This window comes from Erpetoichthys calabaricus, chromosome 2 (assembly GCF_900747795.2).
Source record: "Erpetoichthys calabaricus chromosome 2, fErpCal1.3, whole genome shotgun sequence".
NCBI classification, from domain to species: domain Eukaryota; kingdom Metazoa; phylum Chordata; class Cladistia; order Polypteriformes; family Polypteridae; genus Erpetoichthys; species Erpetoichthys calabaricus.
Genome location: NC_041395.2, coordinates 76089323 through 76114345, shown reverse-complemented (window position 1 = coordinate 76114345; position 25023 = coordinate 76089323). Strand labels below are relative to the sequence as shown.

Below are 25023 nucleotides of genomic sequence, written 5' to 3'. Positions count from 1 at the left end.
TCTTGGCTGACACGCCTCTGCAACATCGCATGGACATCAGGGACAGTGCCTCTGGATTGGCAGACCGGGGTGGTGGTCCCCCTCTTTAAGAAGGGGGATCGGAGGGTGTGTTCCAACTACAGAGGGATCACACTCCTCAGCCTCCCTGGAAAAGTCTATTCAGGGGTCCTGGAGAGGAGGGTCCGTCGGATAGTCGAGCCTCGGATTCAGGAGGAACAGTGTGGTTTTCGTCCTGGTCGCGGAACAGTGGACCAGCTCTATACCCTTAGCAGGGTCCTGGAGGGTGCATGGGAGTTTGCCCAACCAGTCTACATGTGTTTTGTGGACTTAGAAAAGGCATTCGACCGTGTCCCTCGGGGAATCCTGTGGGGGGTACTCCGAGAGTATGGGGTACCGGCCCCCCTGATAAGGGCTGTTCAGTCCCTGTACGATCGGTGCCAGAGCTTGGTCCGCATTGCCGGCAGTAAGTCGAACCCGTTTCCAGTGAGAGTTGGACTCCGCCAGGGCTGCCCTTTGTCACCGATTCTGTTCATAACTTTTATGGACAGAATTTCTAGGCGCAGCCAGGGTGTTGAGGGGGTCCGGTTTGGTGGGCTCAGGATTGGGTCACTGCTTTTTGCAGATGATGTTGTCCTGTTTGCTTCATCAGGCCGTGATCTTCAGCTCTCTCTGGATCGGTTCGCAGCCGAGTGTGAAGCGGCTGGGATGAGAATCAGCACCTCCAAATCCGAGACCATGGTCCTCAGCCGGAAAAGGGTGGAGTGCCCTCTCAGGGTTGGTAGCGAGATCCTTCCCCAAGTGGAGGAGTTCAAGTATCTCGGGGTCTTGTTCACGAGTGAGGGAAGAATGGAGCGTGAGATCGACAGGCGGATCGGTGCGGCATCCGCAGTAATGCGGGCATTGCATCGGTCTGTCGTGGTGAAAAAGGAGCTGAGCCGCAAGGCGAAGCTCTCAATTTACCAGTCGATCTATGTTCCTACCCTCACCTATGGTCATGAGCTATGGGTAGTGACCGAAAGAACGAGATCGCGAATACAAGCGGCTGAAATGAGTTTCCTCCGCAGGGTGTCTGGGCTTTCCCTTAAAGATAGGGTGAGAAGCTCAGTCATCCGGGAGGGGCTCAGAGTAGAGCCGCTGCTCCTCCGCATCGAGAGGAGTCAGATGAGGTGGCTCGGGCATCTGATCAGGATGCCTCCTGGACGCCTCCCTGGTGAGGTGTTCCGGGCACGTCCAACCGGGAGGAGGCCCCGGGGAAGACCCAGGACACGCTGGAGGGACTATGTCTCTCGACTGGCCTGGGAACGCCTTGGGATTCTCCCGGAAGAGCTAGAAGAAGTGGCCGGGGAGAGGGAAGTCTGGGCATCTCTGCTCAAGCTGCTGCCCCCGCGACCCGACCTCGGATAAGCGGGAGACAATGGATGGATGGATGGATGGATGGAGCAGCTCACTCCTCAAATGAGGAGTGCCCAGACCCAAACCCGCAACCTTTTGGTTATAAAGCAGCAGTTCTTACCTCTGCACCATCCAAGAATACATATTAACTTTCTGTCAGTTGACATTTAAGCTTGGGTTTTTAACTCATTGACAGCATTATGTAAATTGAATTGAATAAAAGCTCAAATGTTTGTTTGTTTGATATTTGGACTAAAGTCTTCACACATTATACACTTCACATCATTATTAATATAACATGGGAAACGTTTCTGTTTTAGATATGTTTTAGCATTTCTTGCCTCGCATTTCCTGTCATCCTACATTTACAGAGATCATTGTAGACATGGAACACACATGAAATGCAAGTACTGTGATCCCCCGCCTATCGCAGAAGTTACATTCCAGACCTATTAGCGATAAGTGAAAATCCGTGATATAGAAATACCATATAAACAAACTTTTTTTTATTATAGTTTAAGCCTTATAATACCCCTCCTGCATGCTTTAAACACATGTAAACTTATTAAAACACACTTTGTAAACACATATGATATGTGGATGTCAGGCTAAGGATAGGAGTAACATCTCTCTATTATAAAAAAAAAAAATCTTGACAGGGAGACCAGGGAGATGAGACGTGATCTTCTCAGAAGACAAAATTGACGTCCCACGAGACAAGGCAATGAGGCAGAAGGACAGATGCTGTACAGGCTTTTAAATGATCGACATGCAGAGCGACAAGCAGAACATGCACCTTGGCAGAAGCAGCACAAAGCCAGTAGCTGATCCATCTGCTTCTCCTCTTCTCCTTAGCGTGTGTTCAGCTCCCCCACTTCACAACACGAGCGGGAAAGACGCCTCACACCCATATAAACACACTTGAGCTCAGAAAATGTTATGACTGACTTCAGCTCCGTTGGTGGGGGGATTGGATAGCAGGTTGCTTGCAGGAGCATAGCGTGCCTCCAGGGGGGTTGAGCAAAGCGATCAACACTAGATCATATTGGAAAGTCACTTTGACAACACGCGAGACTAGACATTACAACCTTAGGATGCAAAACCCGTGAGACGGTGACTTTTGCACGTCACGCCCTACTTACAAACAATTTAAAACAAGTTCACAGACTTCTAACCTAGCAGTTGTTGGAATGCTTTTGGCAGACACACTTCAGGTGCTCCCAGCTCTTAAAACAACAAGCAGAACACACAGCTCGCCAGCAGCAGCTGCAGAAAGCCAGCAGATATTCTGAGCACATCTCCTTAGCGTGCATTCAGCCCACAATGCACCCCCCCCCCCCCCAGAACACTAGCGGCAGAGACACGAAGTGGCAAAAGGACAGCTGCTGTACAGTATTTTAAATGGACTGACGCAAAGCGCAACAAGCAGGGCACGCAGTTGGCCAGTAGCAGCAGCAAGACAGTAGCTGAACCGATCGCATCTCTTTAGCGTGCGTTCAGACCCCCCTTCACAACACAAACAGCATTATAAGTCCTGCGAGAAAGAGGTTTAACCACGCCCAGGGCAGGAAATAAAGGACAAATATTGTTTTTACAAAAGTTTTAAAGTAAAAATGAAAATAATGCATATGTAACAATTCCCATGAAAATAATCTCTTTAAATTGTTTATCTGGTAAACCAAACCCAGGAGTGGGTGAGCCAAGCAAGCACCCTAGTAGTAGTAATAATAATTATAATAATAATAAATATGCGATATAGTAGGGGATCACTGTATTCCAAATAATATATTATTTACCCTATACAACTTTAGGCACCTCACACCCATATAAACACACTTGAGCTCAGAAAATGTTATGACTGACTTCAGCTCCGTTGGTGGGGGGATTGGACAGCAGGTTGCTTGCTGCTTGTGCTGATTAAGACATTTGCAAAACAAAAGACACTGAGGGAGGTGCTAAGGAATTTAAGGTGGCCTGGAATTATGACTTTTTTCTTAGGCTTCAGTTATTCTACTGTTAAGGTGGATTTAATCACAAGTTGCCTCATTTCCACAGTTTTGTCCTTACTAAAAAAAATAAGGTGGTTTTTAAATAAGTGGGTTTATTAATTTATATCCAGTGAAATTTATCTCTGTAATACTTTAATGTCAGGCTGTCCAAATTACCCAGTTACAACTTGTAGGTGCCAGGGAGGAAGGACAGGGATCCTAGCCAGGAAAAAGGATGGATTCATATGAAGCCAGGAGGCCAGAGTGGAGGACTGAATGAATGGCCAAGCTGGGAGCAGTTCATTCCCCCAAATGATAGCTGTAAGTGGTCCTCAGTGTTCCAAAACCTGATCAAGACACCTACAAGGTGACATGGAAGTTACAGTCCAGGAACGCCAGAGGGCACTGACAGGGGAGGACTGCCCTGGAGATTTGAAGCGATTTACTGGTATTCTTATGAAGAAGATGTTTTTGTCAAATAAAATCCTTTATTTGAACTTGGAATAGGCAACACAATGAGCAGGCCAACAAAGGCCACATTATTCCTAGCAACAGCCTCCAGCTCTTCTTAGGAAATTCTCAGAGATAATCAATCCATCATGTCCAGGGCCTGCCTCTTTTTGTCCTTCTAGTTGGAGGTATTTGAAATGACCACTATAAGCAAAATTTAAATGTCATCCTCAAAATTTCAGGATAACATCAACTTGCCCCTCTTAGTTCAAGGTTTTTCATGAAAATAACAGGAAGACATAGGGCACATCATTGGTAATGTCTTACACTCACTTTAAACCAATTCGGCTTAATAATAATTTAGTGACCAAATGCCCCCCAAAACAATATGGGATGGAGGGATGGGAATGGGGGTTATTGGGAGTTCATTTGGGTGTCATTCAGTTGGTGGAAGGTGGGTATAAAAGCAAAACAACAAAAAAAAAAAAAAAACTCAACAAGGCACCTCATAGTAGGGGAATCCATTGAACTTAAATTTAGAACAATATCTTTCAAAAGCTATCCATCTATTAATAAAAAAATGCTATGGACAGTCAGACAGGGGAGAATCGGAAAATGACTCCAACTGGCAATGACACTAAGAAAAACTAAACTTCTAGGGGTTCCACATCCAAAAGACCACCCAGACCCTTCTGCATATTCTAAGACATGTCAGCTGTTATTGGTTATAACATAACTAGTCATTTAGCCCGTTACAATAACGGGCGCTAGAACAGTAGTGCATAAACATTAGTAGGAACAGTCTATATTAAATGGCAAGGGACTTTGACCTCTTTTTGTTGGTTGTATTTTTCTTTCTTTCAGCCTTTCTTTTGTTGATGTTTACTTGCTGAGCTGACCGTTCTTCGTGGGCTGCCACCGTGTATTGTGTCTTTAATTTTCTGTGACAGTAATACTGTCTTGTACATCCGTAATATACCTTTAATTTTCTCTGGAGGTAATACAGGTGTGCGCGTCGGTAATATGCCTTTAATCTCCTCTGACAGTAATACTGGCTTGCATGTGGCTGTAATATGCGTCACTGTATTGTGTGCCTTTAATTTCCTCTCGCAGTAATACTGGTTTGTATTTCCGTAAAACGCCTGTAGCTTTCTCTGACAGTAATATCGCGCATCGCACCATGCCCCGCGCATGCTCACTTCACCAGAAGACACACACACGGACACCTGGACGCACACAGGGATTTTATTAAAGAGGATGAGAGGTCCAATCCAATATTAAAGATACACAATCAGCCCAGCATTTAAGTAAAAGCGAAAGGCTCATTTTAGAATAGAATATTGTGGTTTGTGCTATGCCCATGTGACAACAGTATTAGTAGAACTACTCTTAAAACTAGAGATGGGGTTTACAATGCTTTTTATTTATCATTGCAATTGGCTATTACTGTATCTTTCTAATTTGCTTTCTGTTCCCAGTGTAATGTGAGCACTCTGTCACTAGACATTTCAATGAGGATATCTCCCCTGAAATTGGCAAGGGGTTGTTAGGGTTGGTTTATACTTCATGCTCAGAATGCGTATGCACACACATCATGGCTGCCATCCCTTCCCAGTACTCATTTGATGCGTCCTCTGAGCACGTCCTCAGAAATTAACGCAATGTGTGCGCAAGTTGCAGTACCAGCAAAAACTCAGGGGGCACAATGTGTTCAAGTTGGAACATGACATCAGTCTCTTTGTTTATTATTAACATGCGACAGCAAGCTGCTTTGCAGATCCTACAGGATCATTGTGTGTATGTCAATGTTTGATGAATGGTTCGATGTGGTGAAGCAAATTATCACACTTAAATTCCGAGATACAAAATGTATTCGTGTGGCTTTTCTTCATTTATTTTTTGCACGGGCAATAGAAGCATTGCATATTTCACCATTGTAATGAGGCAATACATTTTAAAGGTCTTACATATCTTCTGTACCATCCTTTTTTTGGTATGCTATGGAAGCATATTTGAACCACAGAGAAAAAATTAGGGACACAGTGAAGAAAAAAAGGTCTATTTTCATGATTAAAGTATAGTGAGAAATCAAGCAAAATGACACCATTTATTGGCTAACGAAAAAGATTACAATATGCAAGCTTTCGAAGCAACTCGGGCACCCTCTTCAGGCAAGATGTGATACAGAAACTGGAGTTCCCCGTGTTTATATACACACACTAGGACAAATATTAACAATGGAAAACCTTTAAGTGAGACATCTTAAATGTAAAAAATTATTAAACCTCTTCTGGCTAAGATTCACATAGCAAGAGAGGAGAACAATGTATGGTCAAGATCTTTGGATAAGGTAACTGTCCAACAAAGTCTTTTGAAGTTTCTGATGAGTTTTTCAATCCAATGCGGGTCTGTAGACAGGCTGCCTGTGTCAGTCCGAGAGATGCAAACAGTCCTCATATCTGGCCATAAAACTCTTGTCTCTATTCAGACCATGTTGTAATGTGTTACATTTTAGCATGAGTTTGACTTCACATTCTTTTCTTCCTTGCTGTGTTCTAAAGTTGCCCATAAGCACTGTGACTTTAAAGTCCCTCTCACAGTGTCCATGGCTGTTGAAGTAGGCTGCTACAAGAACATCTCTGTTGCCATGCTTGATGTGGAACTTGTGTCAGTTCGTTCTTTGGCGGAGTGTTTGTCCAGTTTCTCCCAACTAGAATGTAGTGTCAGGACATTTCATGCAGAGAATTAGGTAGACTACATTAGATGATCTGCAAGAAAATTATCCCTTTATGCGATGTTCTAGTCGGCAGTGTGGTATAACTACACGGACTGTATTATAAATGTGAGCACACGTTTTACATCTTTTCTCTAGGCAGGGAGATCTGCCATTTTCTGTTGGTTCACTTAGGGAGCTTTGGACAATTAGTTGAAGGTTTGGTGGTTGTCTGTATGCCAGGAGGGGAGGTTCTGGAAATACATTTTTCAGTGTTTTGTTATTGTTTAGCATTGGCTGAAGTTTTTATAATTTTTCGAAGTGCTTCAAGATGTGGGTTATAGGTGACAACAAGGGGAATGCAGTTCTTGTTGTCTTTGTTTTTATATTCCAGACGGTTGTCTCTGGGTATGGCAGTAGCTCTTCTTATTGGAGTGTCTGTTGTTTTGGGGGTATAACCTTGTCTAAGCTCCTGCAGTTGTTTATCCCGGTCTGTCGGGTCTGAGCAAATACGATTATATTGTATTGCTTGGCTGAAAATAATGAAGCACCTTAAATGCTTGGGGTGGAAGCTATCACTTCTCAGGTAGGTCCGTCTGTCTGTCGGTTTGTGAAAAACTGAAGTTACAAGGGTGTTATCTTCAGTTGAACGGTAGTGTCAAGGAAGCTGACCTCTTGTTTTTGAATAATTCAGCTTCAGCTTTATGTTGGGGTGGAAAGAATTATATTCATTATGAAAATGGAGGAGGTCCTTTTCACTGGAAGTCCAGATTATGAAGACGTCATCTATGTAACGGAGATACAACATTGGTTTTAAGATACATGTTGACATAAAATCTTCCTCCAATTTTGCCATAAATAGATTTGTATAGTGAGGTGCAAACCTACAGCCCATTGCAGTCCCCATTTGTTGCAAGTAGAAGTCTTGTCTAAATGAGAATAAACTGTGTCAGAGTGAATTTTATCATTTGTATAACTGACTTTGTGGGTAAATCATTTTGTTTGAGGTACGTTTCACGTGCCAATATGCCATTATCATGGGGGATGTAATCTCGTTCTACTTTAACGAAAAAATAAACTACATCGTAAACATCATCTTAAAACTGACCTAATTGTTAATCGCTACGTGCTTCTGGGGCTTCCTCCTGCACTGACAGTAGTGGCAGGCTGTGATTGCCACACAGAACACATTGAATTTATGATATTCCAGCTCTCTGCACATTTAGAATCCTTTGATAAATACTTGAAATAATTTTCTTGATGAAATGTGTTAAAGCATGTATTTTACAGATAAATAATTATTTAAATGAAGTTAACGAATACTGTTAACAATTACACATGTGGGTGTGGTACAGTGGCAGAGCGGTAGCGCTACTGCTTCGCAGTAGGGAGTCATTTCCCTGGTGTTCCCAGCCTGGAGTTTACACATTTTCCTGGTGGGTTTCCACAGTGTGCTCCAGTTTCCTTCCAAGAACATGCAGGTTTGGAGATTTGGTGATGCTAAAATGATGCTAGTGTATGTGTGTGATTGTATTCACTGTGCGATGAGCTGATGCCCGATTGTTTTTGCCTCACGCCTGATGCTTGCTGGAATGGACGCATCCCTGGATTGATGGATGTAATCATTAAAACATCCATCCTTTTCAGAGATATTGTGGCAAGGTGTCCTGAGAATTTAATGGATGTTTCGGGCAATTCACAACACAGGGAAACCGAATGTTGTTTTTTCACCATGATGATATCTCATGCTGCCACCCAGTGGATTCCTCCAGATTTACATAAAGTATGCATGCAAGTATAAACAGTAAACTGCTTGTGTGGCAGTAGCATCTGGAGGCACACGCGTTGTGTTGCGTGAAGTATAAACTTGGCCTTAGAATGCAAGTGCCATCACTAATCCAAGGTTATGTCATCATCAGGGCCCTTTTTTTAAAGCAGCTGACCACTTAAAAAAAAAAAAAAATGAAACTATATCATACCAGTGTTTGATGTCCAAACCTGTTAAATTATAGTTATAGCATCAGATGATGTTGTCTACGCTTTTTTTATTTAAATAAAATGTACCCAAACAACTAGCTGTTTTACTTTACAATAAGACTTTACACATACAAAACTAGCACAATCTTTTTACTGTAAAATCAGTGTGAAACTTTTCAGTATGCATTTGTATTCTTACTTTCCACATTATTACCACAACAATTATATTTTTTCTCATTTGTGGAAAATGTAACCAGTGCATACAAACTGAATAAGAAGAAGTCTGAGAAGGAGGGACTTGGACAGATAAAGATCATGGTTTGAAATTCACTGCAGGATTGAAGGTATCTCCTACAATTCCTGGAAGACCTCATTTTTACAAATTTCCCTACATACAGTATGTTTATTTGGTAAGCAATCTCTCTTGCTTGTTGCAAGAATATTTTACTTTTTTTAAATTACTGTTTTATATTTTTTTTGTTACCTGGGAATTTAATTTTTCATTGTTTACATTTTGATATGCTTACATACATAGGATGTCACCTTCCTATTGCAGTTGCTTTTGACCGGCAATCTGATCAGCTGCTCACTGTGAGTTGCTCTGTGTTTAAACTGCACTTTAGAAGAAACGTGACTAAACGTTAGTAATCTGAAGGATAAAAACCGGCTGAAGATATATTTTTGCTCTCAAATCAATAAAAAAAAAAATGGGAAATTGACTTGGGTTGTTTAGTGAATTTGTATTAAGTTTAGTCCCATTTTAGTTGATGATCAGACCTCTACTAATTCACGGCTGCATTGTTTCACTTAAAGTCAATTGTAATTGTCATTTCTTTAAAATGTTTATGGTGGATTTTAATCCTGAATGTGAAAAGTAAATCAGTGAGAAATACAAAAAGATAAAAAAGAATACTCAAGGAATCAGATAATCTTAATGAAAATCGACTGTAAATATACCCATGACTAAGACGTCTGCCTCAATGACTTTGAAAAGCAGGGCATTTCAACAGAAAAAGGAGGATTTTATAGAATGCCTATCCCTGAGAACCTACAATTCACTTTTTCATTCTCTTAACATCTTTTAGAAACATCCTTTATTTTTGTGAACAAAAGCAAATATGTTCACCGACCAACTAATAATAGACATTCTGAAACCTGCTTACACCAGTTCAGAAGAGCAGAGAGCAGGAGCCTATCCTGTCAATTCTGGACCCATGCACACATGCACACCCCCACACTCAAACTGGGACCATTTAACCAAATCTACAAGGCACTGAGAATGTGGGAGGAAAACTGGAGGACCAGAAGAAAACCAGAGACACCGGGAAAACTTGCAAACTCCACACAGTCAATCAGGTACTGGATTTGAAAGGAGTATGATGAATCTGTAAAGCTGAAGTGTTAACCAGTGCCGGCTACTGTGCCACCTAAGCTAAGAATATGTTAACTATACTATATTTTGATAACATGCCTTAAATTTCTAAAAGGTAAGATCATTCAAACTTTTGGTGTTATTTAGACTGCTCAACTGTCTTAAAGCAGCAGAAAATTACACTGACAGGAAAAACAGTGGAGTATAGACAAAAAATAAAAATACTCCTTTTCTCTGCATATGTCATTTTACATTATCTAGAATTTGTTTACTCTATTGAGGCAATCTTTCCTTGGCAAGTTTGATTTTGACACCACATGGTCATTCCCCCATAGAATCTAAAATCCCCTTTTGTTTTAAATTTAAGTTGGGATTCCCCGTTAGTTTTAAAATGAAGCCTTGGGCATGAAGCTCTCTCTTTCTAATAGGGGTTGGGAAATGTTTCTTGGGTATAATATTTGTACCCTTGCTATAGCAGATACAGTACGTTTATAACTAGCTAGTTAGGCAGATGCCACAGGCCAAGAAGACTTAGTCCAGCATTCAGTATATTCGGCCCCACTGTCACTTTTGTATGATAAGAGTTCAGCACCTACAAATCACATTTTCTCATCAGAATATTGAAGGAGGAGGTCCTCACACACAACCAAGCAAAGACTGTACTGTCTGCCCCTCAATATGCCTTTCTTTTCTGTCCGAGTTTGTTTTTGTGTTAAATTGTTGCTCTGACTGACTCCTTGGCTTTGACAGAAGTTCAGTCCTGTGTTAGTACTACCACAAACATTTAGTACTTGTCACCTTCACAATATGAATGCACAAATGGTCAGACCCCTCTTTGCATGAATAAGCCTATAAAGTAATACCTCAACACACTTGCCAGCAAGTTTGTAAAAGTGACATTTACGAAAGCAGTATAGGGGTGGAGTAGTAAATCTTAAAGGTTTAACAATAACTGATTCCTCCAATCATAATTTATAAGCAGGACTTACTTGACAAGATCAGGGTAGAACTGTTTGTCCCAAGCACTAAACAGAGAGGTTGTTACATAAAGTCTCTTTCCATCCAAACTCAGCTGGATCATCTGTGGTCCACCTTGGACTCGTTTTCCCTGTTCAAATAAAATCCAACTAATGAACAAAACAGTCAGCAAGGAGCAAAGGTGTGTAGAACTGATCAAGGCAGATTAAAATGATAAGGTTACTTCATCAAAATGCATAAAGAAATAAGACAGTCAATCAATAATCTAATGGGATTGGTATATAGAGCACATTGGCAAAATTAAAAAACGCCACAACCAGTGACACTAGAAATCCAGAAACGTCTGTTCTCACCTTGACTACACGGGGTGCAGGTTGGCTCTTGAGTTCAATGTCCTCCAGCACAATGACAGGCCTGTCATTCACAATACTTCCACCCAAGAACACCTGTATAATGGCGGGTAAGTAGAAACTGAAGATCAGTGTATTCAAAGTGCTTTCCTATCTCCACAAATCGTAATCGATATCTGCTTTGTTTGTCGTCATTTATACTACCAGCAGAGTCAACCAATAAATGACTCAGTACTTGTTGGTTTCTGAATGCTTTAAAGAAGGATTCTTTTTTTAATTTATTCATTTTTTCAACTTTTTGTCCCATTTGGTGACAATTACAATATAAGGGATTGCCTTTACATAAGCATTCCCATGTACTCGCCAAGCATGTTCTTCATTCCCTCTTATCTACATGTTTTCTGCAGGGGGCTCATTACACATTTCTTCCAAGATACTACTCTTGGTCTGGTGCCCCTAGTGGTTTCACATCTGGAGCACCACTCATGATAACATCTGTTGTCCTGTATACAATGTAAGGTGCAATAAAGTAATACCATAACATTCATTACAGCGCATCACTTTTTCCACATTTTGTTATGTTACAGCCTTATTCCAAAATGGATTAAATTCATTTTTTCCTCAGAATTCTACACAACACACCCCATAATGACAACGTGAAAAAAGTTTGAGGTTTTTGCAAATTTATTAAAAAAAAAAAAAAAAAAGAGAAATCCCATGTACATAAGTATTCACAGCCTTTGTTCAATACTTTGTCGATGCACCTTTGGCAACAATTACAGCCTCAAGTCTTTTTCAGTATGATGCCACAAGCTTGGCACACCTATCCTTGGCCAATTTCGCCCATTCTCTTTGCAGAGACCTCTCAAACTCCATCAGGTTGGATGGGAAGCATCAGTGCACAGCCATTTTAAGATCTCTCCAGAGATGTTCAATCGGATTTAAGTCTGGGCTCTGGCTGGGCCACTCAAGGACATTCACAGAGTTGTCCTGAAGCCACTCCTTTGATATCTTGGCTGTGTGCTTAGGGTCGTTGTCCTGCTGAAAGATGAACCGTTACCCCAGTCTGAGGTCAAGAGCGCTCTGGAGCAGGTTTTCATCCAGGACGTCTCTGTACATTGCTGCAGTCATCTTTCCCTTTATCCTGACTAGTCTCCCAGTCCCTGCCGCTGAAAAACATCCCCACAGCATGATGCTGCCATCACCATGCTTCACTGTAGGGATGGTGCCAGGTTTCCTCCAAACGTGACGCCTGACATTCACACCAAAGAGTTCAATCTGTCTCAGACAGGAGAATTTTCTCTCTCATGGTCTGAGAGTCCTTCAGGTGCCTTTTGGTAAACTCCAGGTGGGCTGCCATGTGCCTTTTACTAAGGAGTGGCTTCCGTCTGGCCACTCTACCATACAGGCCTGATTGGTGGCTTGCTGCAGAGATGGTTGTCCTTCTGGAAGGTTCTCCTCTCTCCACAGAGGACCTCTGGAGCTCTGAAACAGTGACCATCGGGGTCTTGGTCACCTCCCTGACTAAGGCCCTTCTCCCCCGATTGCTCAGTTTAGATGGCCGGCCAGCTCTAGGAAGAGTCCTGGTGGTTTCGAACTTCTTCCACTTACGGATGATGGAGGCCACTGTGCTCATTGGGACCTTCAAAGCAGCAGAAATTTTTCTGTAACCTTCCCCAGATATGTGCCTCGAGACAATCCTGTCTCATGAGGTCTACAGACAATTCCTTTCACTTCATGCTTGGTTTGTGCTCTGACGTGAACTGTCAACTCTGGGATCTCATATAGACAGGTGTGTGCTTTTCCAAATCATGTCCAGTCAACTGAGTTTACCACAGGTGGACTCCAATTAAGCTGCAGAAACATCTCAAGGATGATCGGGGGAAACAGGACGCACCTGAGCTCAATTTCGAGCTTCACGGCAAAGGCTGTGAATACTTATGTACATGTGCTTTCTCAATTTTTTTTATTTTTAATAAATTTGCAAAAACCTCAAGTAAACTTTTTTCACATTGTCATTATGGGGTGTTGTGTGTAGAATTCTGAGGAAAAAAATGAATTTAATCCATTTTGGAATAAGGAGGTAACATAACAAAATGTGGAAAAAGTGAGGCGCAGTGAATACTTTCCGGATGCACTGTACATAAGGGACACAGGACAGTCCATAAGTACTGGGAAAGTAAGGGCCATGTTGCAATTTTTTACTATACATTTAAACAACTCAGATTTTAGTACAGAATGTCAAAGCTCATTTCTGTAACACATACAGTATGAAGTTATACCAATACCACTTTGTTTATCCATACATTTAAAAAAAGTATACTTTATTTTTGTATAGGCATGTGTATAAAGTTTCTACATTTCTTAAGCAATGCCAGTTATACAGTAAATGCAGTTTCCCATCTGTTCAGCAAAAGATCATACAGAACAAACTGTAATCTGCTTACAAATATTATAAGGAAACTTTAAGATCAAAATGCAAATTGATCAATCAAAAAGTTGGAAGATACATCTACCCTCTTATGTTTGCCACTCCAAGGTATCAGTCATGAAGGAATCACATTACAACTGCCTGTGTCTTCTTAATATAACATTTTATTAAAAAAAGCAAACAATTGCATACTATGGTAGATCTTAGATAATATCTTCAGCACATAGACAATATATACTATACTTGATTTGTCTACTTGCAGTAGATAGTATAGGGAAAAACAGTGAGAACTCCTGCTTTACCTGCCCCACTAACTTGGGGTGCTTAGTGTCTGTTATGTCATATTGGCGAATGTCTCCATGCAGCCAGTTGCTGAAGTAGAGATATCGATCATCCAAAGACAGCAAGATGTCTGTGATGAGACCTGCAAGTAGAGGGGACTCTATGAACAGATATGCTTCTTATAAGGAGATTACTTTTGTCTTGGCTCCCTCTGGACACTAGATGATATCTTAGCCCTAGCCTGCTTAATAGTAATAATTTTTTGCATTTATATAGAGCTTTTTTCACTACTCAAAACGCTTAGCAATTGCAGGTTAAGGGCCTTGCTTAAGGGCCCAACAGAGCAGAGTCCCTTTTGGCATTTACGGGATTTGAACCGGCAACCTTCCGATTGCCAGTGCAGATCCCTAGCCTCAAAACCACTCCGCCTTGTAAGTTTGGGACCAAGACAAGGTAAGTCACAGACTCTTTTCATGCAGATTTGAAAAAGTGAACTTGAATGTAGTAAACAAAAGTTCAAAATAAAACAAAAAGTCCTGTAGCGTTAGTCTACATCTTCAGATTATTGCACACCTTAAGCCACCCATTTGGTTTTTCAAGCAAAAAAGTGTCCCTCTTGGGCATAAAAGGCAAAGCTCTGCTATGCTCTTTGGTTAATTAGGAAGAAATACTGCTGATACAGTACATACTAAATTCTAGATGTTGCTTATTTAAAAAATAGGCATATGCAAGTCAAGACAAAGCATTTTTTATTATCCAATCTTTGACATATCGTTGTTTTCTCTCTCAGATCAGTTTAAGCATTTGCCTCCTGTGTTCACAAGCAGAGCTGCAGCTGGCTTATACTTATGGAATGTCATTTATACATTTGTGACTGGCAGCATGCATTGTACAGGTTTGCTCACACTGGACCTCTTTGTTCTGCTCAGGTACTAATTCATAAAAGGTATTTAAAATTTCACACTATATTTTAACAAGTGTTGACCTTGGACAATAATCCACTGTTCAGGCTCCGAAAGAGATACAAGCCAGGAGAATAATTAGGAAAGCCAGTTTAAGGTAAACACTTACAGACTGCTGACAACAAATTTTTAGAAGGTCCAAATTGTTGCCAGGCAGTGGTATTTGATTTAGTAGTAACACAACTGTGTAAAATTATGTCAACCCAACCTCCCCAAGTCAACTTGCATCACTCAAGTGCTTTCCCACCAGCATTCCACCTTGCTTTGCAGTTCTATGTGGTATGAAGACACCATATTAGTTTCCCAGAAGTACAGTTCAGGTTGGGTTGAAGCCAATTTGTGAAGCAGGTCAGTCACATGCAAAACACACTGTGGATACACATGGAGGACATCATAAGATATGTAGTGCCACTAAGGGCTAATGTTTCACATACAACTGGACATCCATTTACATTTGTCACAGTTTCCTACATAGTTAATGGCAACACAAAACAAGGATGACTTTTTCAAAATGTGCCATGTTTTTGTTCTAACTGATGTGTGTTTATTTTTGAAATTCGTCTGGTCTGCTATTAATGTGACCCATTTTATGAAGAATTATTCCCACTGAAATTTCAATTTTTACTAGTTCGGGTTTAATGCCCATTTATGCCTGCCTGTTTGACTACCTGAGTCTGTCAGCTTCAATAAAATGGAGCAGGGAGTGTCATATCCGGGAGTTCTAATTTGGGTGGTAACGTTAGAAAGGAACTACCAAAAATGACTGCCTACCAATTGGCCACATTGGTTGCATTTTATATCAGTGCTAAAGTCTGATTTCAGAATGGAACCCACTTGGTACAGCCACTGCTGAGTTTATTTAATTTGTTCTCAAGTCTTAATTGTTGTTTTTGCCATAAACAAGTCTTTTCCATTTGTTTCCTCTTCTTGGCATCAATGGTGACAATTGGTATGCACCATCTCTATTTTCAGACATCTTGAATCCGAATGAAATTGTCATTTAAATAAGGAATCCATTTTAGAATGTTGGTGTGCAAAAACCACACAGTATATGTACGTGACAATTCTCTGTTTATGATGCAACCTTGTGTTTAAATTTGATATTACATCTTGTTTTTTAATATTCTATTTGTAATTCCTGTATAGTGCACTGGGCTTGTAAGTGTAATTAATGAGAAAAACTGAAAATATCACCTTTACTTTGGTCTCTTATTTTCCTTGTGAATCTAGCTACTACAATACATGGAGTACATTTTCACCCCTAAGACTCCATCATTCTGGCTTCAGCGTTTTCTTAGCCCTACATAGCTAGTTTTAAGTTTTGTTCAGGAAATTCTGAATTGATTTGACTTTGCTCATAGCAATTGCTTCTCTCAATAAGTAAAACTGATATTTAGAGTATATAATTTAATTGCTTTTAGATCGTAACAAAATTATTTACTGTTGTCACGCACGTGCACATAAAGGACAGCTGAAGGCCTGTAGTGACTGTAATAATACCACCACTCCAGTGGTTGGCGCTGTATCCTAAAGCCATTTTCTCTTCCTCCCTCTGCGGACTGGATGATTGATGACGATAACAGTTCAGGTGTAACTTCCGGTGTTTGTCCACATGGACTCGCTTTTTCTGCTGGAAGGACCCAAAATCAGAACCTCCGGCATCTTTGGCAGTTCTGTTGTAGAGACATCTTTGCAGATGCCAGTTCACAATAATTGCACGTGTTTTCTTTGTTTTATGCAAACCAGTTATACAGGGATACCAGGCTGGTACCCCAACTCTTTGTATCGCCGTTGTCGGATTTTCTTACATGGTATAGAAATTAGACACACCTTCCCAACCCCCAAAGGTAGAACCCCATTTCTAGTTAATTTATAGCATGCTTTGTGCATTTGAAAATTTTATATCTTCTGGCGCTCTAACCCAAGAATTCATTCAGCTTTCATTTGTTTAATGTATCTCATACAATGATTGTGTTTACAAAATATTCAAATTATAGAAAATAATAGCTGTTACTTTTTAAATTATTATTTTTTTTTTTTTGGATGCTCTGAAATTCTGTTCATGTAAAAAGTTAATCTGCGCAGTCCTTTAATTACAAACTAAAGGCTTAAATCTACCTGGCATCTCAGGGAGGCACCACCCCTTCACCTTCTTGCTGGGCACACTGATAACCTTCTCTGCAGCCCATTGTCCATTCTGGAAATAAAAAAAGGGCAGAATGGAAGCACGTTCAGTGGTTTAGCTTGCAAAAAGTATTTCAAAAGTGTACCAAAGTAGACATTCAAACGTGTTCTACCTCTTGCTGACTCAATACTTGAACAGGCTGCAATTATTTTTGCCTTTCACATCTGATAATTGTACAAAAAATAAAGAGTTACGGGTTTAATGGCCCCTGATGCCCCTCTGCCATAACACACATTGGAACATCACAGTACAGCTGCTAGGAGTTGAATGCAGTTGAGATTCCATACAAGATATGCTATATATATGAAATGAATGAATGCTTACACCCGGATTGAACAATATGAAGTAGAATTCAGCTGCAAGATGGTACAATGATATTTATCTGTAATGAAACCATTCTTCTATAATGGACTAGTGCCTGTCCAGGGCCGATTCCTGCTTTGCTCCCATTGCTGCTAGGACAGTCTTTGCCCTGCCTTAACCCCTACTCTCTCATTCCTCATCCCACCTGGTCACCTTGAACTGAACGGAGTACTTTATAGACTACAGTTCAGCTTTGAACAAGCTCCTAGTCCTAGGACTTAGTGCTACCCTCCCATGGCGATCTTCAACACAGGCAATCCCCAAAAGTAGAGTGTTGAACCTCCTTTGTACATCACCATCATGGGCTTCCTCACTAACTGCAATAGGAAGGCTTACAGAGAAGAGATTTGTCTTCTGACAAGTGATGCCTGAATAACCACTTCTCACTGACAATCTGAGGAGAGCACAACACATTTCTGTGATCGTCAAGTAAGCCCACCGACTTCTTTACTCCTTCAGATATTTGAGGAAAGCTGAGATATCTCCCATAATTACAACAACTAATATACTGTGTGCAATGGAGTCCACCCTCACTGTCTGCATATCATCCTTTTTTCAGCATCTATTCAGCTTAGAACCTTAAAGTACTACAGAGTGTAGTGAAGTCAGGCCAGGATATTGCAGCTTCATTTGATTCAGGGTATACAAAATACAGCAAATACTGTTTTAGAATGTCAAATAGCCTTTTAAAACCTTAGCCATTTGGCACTGTAACATTTTCTGTTCTGTACTTGCACCATATGATTCAGGGCCAGTTTTTATCCTTGGGTCATAATGTTAATCAACTGCTTCTTACATTGACAAGTACATGAGCAAACCTGAAGTGTGTTTCATATAAACAGCATATCTTCTAATGCCATATTTTATTTATGGAGTTGTAGGTATCTAATGCTACTTTTAGCAGCTTATAAGAGACATGCAAGAAAGATGAGAAACTATACTATGCACATGGTAGTAAACCTGAACCCAGGCCATTATAGTAGCACACCTTAGTTTTGAAGAAGCGGAAGACATTACTGTTCAAAGCGCAACCAACAAAACCTTCAGTAGCATCTGGATTGTGAAGAAACCGGACTTCCAATGGAATGGCTCCTTCTTCTCCCAGATCAAGTGTCTGGATGCGAGAATGTGTTGTCCAGTCCCACACGTGCAGGCATTTTCCATAATTGCCTATAGTCAGAGGTCATAATGTTGCATTAAATTCTTTTTATCATTTAAATTATAGTCACTAAAAGGACAGTGAATGAAAGATGAATAAAAAGGAAATGATTCCCACCTGCCTTTATATCATTTGGATTGAACCCGTAAGCCAACACTTTAGGGGTGCCCCATTCGGTACTTATCATCACATTGTGGCGTGGTTGGTACCAGAAATCATAGCCAAAAGGGGCTTCATTGCCAGGCTGCTGCCAGCAGCCCTTCACTTCAAATGTCTCTCCATCCAGCAAAATGAAACCTCCTAGAAATGGAATGAGAGCTTTCATGTTGACTAAGATTCAACTGTTGAAAATGTCAATATTTATTGTATCTCAAACCCAGAAGAAATAAATGATGAGGCAATCAAAATCAGCCCAGCTTAATTTTGATTTTAATTAAGTTATTATATGAAGATCCGCAAGGTGATAGTTTCAGCTGCACTGCTTGGTAACTTGTTCAATACATCTTCATATAGCAATACCTGTACAAAATCTACTTTTAACCAGCTGTATCTTTTTGTTGATGTAATCTTAAAGCAACACATAGCATAGCAGTTACTCTACAGACTCCCTTCACAGTTTTAAACCCTTAATGTTCATTCATTTAATCCAAGCAAAGCCATTTTTTCAGTAGTTACACAAAGCTCATAACCTACTTTGCTATACCTAATGCAGGTGATTGTTGTTCTCTATACCCTGTCTAGCACTAAACATACAGTAACCTGTACTAAACACACTATGCTGCATCACCTCCAGTCCCATTAGGCTTTTTGGTTTTGTTTGTAGACTATTTCCAGTTGGCGACAGACGCTCACTCCTTTCTTATAAAGTGTAGCATCTAGAACCTTCATAGTTTAGATCGAGGTTCTCAACGTCAGTCCACTGTGGCTGCAGATTTTTGTTCCAACCAACTTCAATTTTTAACTGGACTCTTGGGCTAATTAAGGGAACTGTTATTTGCCAGATTCTGTGTTGTGGGAAAAATGTAGAAATTGGAAAACTAAGTTTGGTAAAAAAAAAAAAAAAAATATATTAAAATGTACCAAGCAGTTATATGGTAACAATATATTCATCTTGATTTTCATTCTATTTTTTGCCAGGTGTTCTAATTGTTTAATTTATTATTTTCTAAATTAGTGGGTCTAATGCTAAAGTAGTTGCAGCCTTTCATGATTCAGTGTTATTTGCCTGGCTGTCTGCTCTGCTGGTTGTCATTATTAAGATACAATGAAGGGAGCAAACTGCACAGAGAAAGGGCAAAATATAATGAAATCAACAAAAGGGAATTAAGCATTTAAATCTACAGCAAAAATGGAAAAATATTCCTAAATGTCTTATAAATGTAAAGCATGCTACAGTGCTTTCTTAATGTAGAATTAGAGAAGAGAAAAAAATACCAGCTAATTAATTGAGATCAGTGTTAGCAGGTGTTGTCACTTATTAGGAATCTGGTTGGAACAAAAACCTGAAACCACACTTGGGGCCCCAGGACCGATGTTGAGAACCCCTGGTTTAGATTTTTTAACTTCCTATGTGCAAAATTAAACATTTGCATACTATTTCATTTGTAGCAGATATTTTCATATCTACAGATTTTCTTTGGGTTAATGTGTAATGAAATGACCCCATTTGCAATTTAATTTTCACCCTGAACTGCAATGAATCTGCAAAAATGAAAAGTAAAATGCATTTTCATTTCAAGTTCTCAACACAGTTGGGAAATAGGAAATAGTGCAGGTAATGGGCAGAGCTTTGTACCTCGATCTCCCATAAGTCATTTCAACGAGTTTATGTACTGCTGCAAGGAGTTGGAAGAGGCCGCTGGGGCAGAAACTTTGAAGGGAGGACTATGCAACAGCAGAGGAGAAGATACATCGAGTAGGGATGAGTCACCAAAACATTGAGCTGGCATTATCAATAGCAAGAGCGTCAATAAAAATGGCAGCTGCATAGTCGAATGGGCTTTTCAAACTAGTCCAGCAAAAGGCAAGCAGTCCTTTTAAGGATAGCAAGCCACCTCAAAAAGCAATGTAAAGAGCAGGAAATCCAGCCATTGTGGTATTCTGTGCTGACACTACACTATAATACTACAAAAATACAAAAAATGTCCCGTTTCCACTTCAATAAAACATACATTATGACATGATAAAGGCTAATTTCTGTTATGTTAAATATTGTGATTAAATTGCACATTAATTTCTTCAGAAGTACAATTGTGCTTGGTCTTTGGATTTTGTGAGACAGTTTTTCTATGAAGCTTACAGTACTGGGGGTGAAAAGATAAAAATCACAGGAATTAAACACAGTCGAAGTATTCTATCGAGGACAAAAAATTGTGGAAAATTGCCAAACCCCATCCAATGACCCTCGCTATTTGTTGAGAGCTTGAAAAAGAAAATGCAAAGTGGAAAATGAAAATTCAGTGAGCAGCACGTGACCAGTGTTTATTTTACTTTTCATTTTGCAGTTTCAATGCGGTTCAGGCAGAAAATGAAATTGCAAATGGGGTGGTTTCTTTTTAATTTTTGCACCATTGTTGCGCACATACTTTGAAAAATTAGAAAAAAGATTGTAGTTTCATTTTATAATTTTAGTTTTCTTTAGTTTTCCCCCTCCTTTAACTGCCACTTTATCGTGGTGGAGGGGTTTGCGTGTCCCAATGATCCTAGGAGCTCTGTTGTCCGGGGCTTTATGCCCCTGGTAGGGCCACCCAAGGCAAACTGGTCCTAGGTGAGGGATGAGACAAAGAGCGGTTAAACAAACCTCCTATGAAGAAAAACAATTTTGGACGGCGTTTTCCCTTGCCCGGACGCGGGTCACCGGGGCCCCACTCTGGAGCCAGGCCTGGAGGTGGGGCTCGATGGCGAGCGCCTGGTGGCCGGGCCTGCACCCATGGGGCTCGGCCGGGCACAGCCCGAAGAGGCAACGTGGGTCCCCCTTCCCATGGGCTCACCACCTATGGGAGGGGCCAAAGAGGTCGGGTGCAGTGTGAGTTGGGTGGTGGCCGAAGGCGGGGACCTTGGCGGTCCGATCCTCGGCTACAGAAGCTGGCTCTTGGGACGTGGAATGTCACCTCTCTGAAGGGGAAGGAGCCTGAGCTAGTGCGCGAAGTTGAGAGATTCCGGCTAGATATAGTCGGACTCACCTCGACGCACAGCTTGGACTCTGGAACCAATCTCCTTGAGAGGGGCTGGACTCTGTACCACTCTGGAGTTGCCCCTGGTGAGAGGCGCCGAGCAGGTGTGGGTATACTTATTGCCCCCCAACTTGGAGCCTGTACATTGGGGTTTACCCCGGTGGACGAGAGGGTAGCCTCCCTTCGCCTTCGGGTGGGGGGACGGGTCCTAACTGTTGTTTGTGCGTATGCACCGAACAGCAGTTCGGAGTACCCACCCTTTTTGGAGTCCTTGGAGGGTGTGCTAGAGGGCATACCTTCTGGGGACTCCCTTGTACTGCTGGGAGACTTCAATGCTCATGTGGGCAATGACAGTGAGACCTGGAAGGGCGTGATTGGGAGGAATGGCCCCCCCGATCTGAACCCGAGCGGTGTTTTGTTATTGGACTTCTGTGCTCGTCACGGATTGTCCATAACGAACACCATGTTCAAGCATAGGGGTGTTCATATGTGCACTTGGCACCAGGACACCCTAGGCCTCAGTTCGATGATCGACTTTGTGGTCGTGTCGTCGGACTTGCGGCCACATGTCTTGGACACTCGGGTGAAGAGAGGGGCGGAGCTGTCAACTGATCACCACCTGGTGGTGAGTTGGCTTCGATGGTGGGGGAGGATGCCGGTCAGGCGTGGTAGGCCCAAACGTGTTGTGAGGGTCTGCTGGGAACGTCTGGCAGAGCCCCCTGTCAGAAGTAGCTTCAACTCCCACCTCCGGCAGAACTTCGACCACATCCCAAGGGAGGTGGGGGACATTGAGTCCGAATGGGCCATGTTCCGTGCCTCTATTGTTGAGGCAGCTGACCGGAGCTGTGGCCGTAAGGTGGTCGGTGCCTGTCGTGGCGGCAATCCCCGAACCCGTTGGTGGACACCGGCAGTGAAGGATGCCGTCAAGCTGAAGGAGTCCTACAGGACCCTTTTGTCCTGTGGGACCCTGGAGGCAGCTGATAGGTACCGGCAGGCCAAGCGGAATGCGGCTTTGGTGGTTGCCGAGGCAAAAACTCGGGCGTGGGAGGAGTTTGGGGAGGCCATGGAGAATGACTTTCGGACGGCTTCAAGGAGATTCTGGTCCACCATCCGGCGTCTCAGGAAGGGGAAGCAGTGCAGTGTCAACACTGTATATGGTGGGGATGGTGCGCTGCTGACCTCGACTCGGGACGTTGTGGGTCGGTGGGGGGAGTACTTGGAAGGCATGTTAATGGGATTGAGGAGGTCTTCGAATGAGGAAGCAGAGCCTGGGGACTCGGAGGTGGGCTTCCCCATCTCTGGGACTGAGGTCACCGAGGTGGTCAAAAAACTCCTTGGTGGCAGGGCCCTAGGGGTGGATGAGATACGCCCGGAGTTCCTCAAGGCTCTGGATGTTGTAGGACTGTCTTGGCTGACACGCCTCTGCAACATCGCATGGACATCAGGGACAGTGCCTCTGGATTGGCAGACCGGGGTGGTGGTCCCCCTCTTTAAGAAGGGGGATCGGAGGGTGTGTTCCAACTACAGAGGGATCACACTCCTCAGCCTCCCTGGAAAAGTCTATTCAGGGGTCCTGGAGAGGAGGGTCCGTCGGATAGTCGAGCCTCGGATTCAGGAGGAACAGTGTGGTTTTCGTCCTGGTCGCGGAACAGTGGACCAGCTCTATACCCTTAGCAGGGTCCTGGAGGGTGCATGGGAGTTTGCCCAACCAGTCTACATGTGTTTTGTGGACTTGGAAAAGGCATTCAACCGTGTCCCTCGGGGAATCCTGTGGGGGGTACTCCGAGAGTATGAGGTACTGGCCCCCCTGATAAGGGCTGTTCGGTCCCTGTACGATCGTCGCCAGAGCCTGCATTGCCGGCAGTAAGTTGAACCCGTTTCCGATGAGAGTTGGACTCCGCCAGGGCTGCCCTTTGTCACCGATTCTGTTCATAAGTTTTATGGACAGAATTTCTAGGCGCAGCCAGGGCGTTGAGGGGGTCCGGTTTGGTGGGCTCAGGATTGGGTCACTGCTTTTTACAGATGATGTTGTCCTGTTTGCTTCATCAGGCCGTGATCTTCAGCTCTCTCTGGATCGGTTCGCAGCCGAGTGTGAAGCGGCTGGGATGAGAATCAGCACCTCCAAATCCGAGACCATGGTCCTCAGCCGGAGAAGGGTGGAGTGCCCTCTCAGGGTTGGTAGCGAGATCCTGCACCAAATGGAGGAGTTCAAGTATCTCGGGGTCTTGTTCACGAGTGAGGGAAGAATGGAGCGTGAGATCGACAGGCAGATCGGTGCGGCATCCGCAGTAATGCGGGCTCTGCATCGGTCTGTCCTGGTGAAAAAGGAGCTGAGCCGCAAGACGAAGCTCTCAATTTACCAGTCGATCTATGTTCCTACCCTCACCTATGGTCATGAGCTATGGGTAGTGACCGAAAGAACGAGATCGCGAATACAAGCAGCTGAAATGAGTTTCCTCCGCAGGGTGTCTGGGCTCTCCCTTAAAGATAAGGTGAGAAGCTCAGTCATCCGGGAGGGGCTCAGAGTAGAGCCGCTGCTCCTCCGCATCGAGAGGAGTCGGATGAGGTGGCTCGGGCATCTGATCAGGATGCCTCCTGGACACCTCCCTGGTGAGGTGTTCCGGGCACGTCCAACCGGGAGGAGGCCCCGGGGAAGACCCAGGACACGCTGGAGGGACTGTGTCTCTCGACTGGCCTGGGAACTCCTTGGGATTCTCCCGGAAGAGCTAGAAGAAGTGGCCGGGGAGAGGGAAGTCTGGGCATCTCTGCTCAAGCTGCTGCCCCCGCGACCTGACCTCGGATAAGCGGGAGACAATGGATGGATGGATGGAATTTTAGTTTTCATTTACTTTTTTTGCAGAAAATACCTCCCATATAATTTAGCTACCTTTTTCAAGAGTTATTGAAGGATCTGAAACCCCATTTATCAAAATATATTGTTATATTAATGGTGTAGTTCATTTTATTTTAAAAAATGTAATTTAAGAAAAGGTAAATAAACTGCAACAATACATTGTTTGACTGAAGTGACCATACACACTATCCTTTCTAAAACCATGACATTTATTGTATTGCAGCCCAAGAATGTATTTCTCTCTGCTTTACCAATTCTTGAATTACTTAAAGGAACAAAGATATACCTCAGTAGACCATTCCCATTTTGAAGAATAATTTGTTTAACTGACAATATTGGAAAAGGTACTATAGTAATCCCTCCTCGATCGTGGAGGTTGCTTTCCAGAACCCCC

The 25023-nt window shown here is 42.5% G+C and overlaps 1 protein-coding gene across 1 annotated transcript in view; it reads right to left on the bottom strand.

The window, feature by feature from the left end:
* Positions 1 to 25023, bottom strand: part of selenbp1 (selenium binding protein 1) — a 78146-nt gene that overhangs the window by 8633 nt on the left and 44490 nt on the right. The window contains exons 6-11 of the mRNA XM_028793943.2: positions 18720 to 18902; positions 18432 to 18613; positions 17014 to 17092; positions 13954 to 14075; positions 11224 to 11316; positions 10882 to 11000 (exon numbers count right to left, since the gene is read on the bottom strand). Coding sequence (XP_028649776.2) covers positions 10882 to 11000; positions 11224 to 11316; positions 13954 to 14075; positions 17014 to 17092; positions 18432 to 18613; positions 18720 to 18902 — 778 coding nt within the window. The remainder of the gene's footprint in view (positions 1 to 10881; positions 11001 to 11223; positions 11317 to 13953; positions 14076 to 17013; positions 17093 to 18431; positions 18614 to 18719; positions 18903 to 25023) is intronic.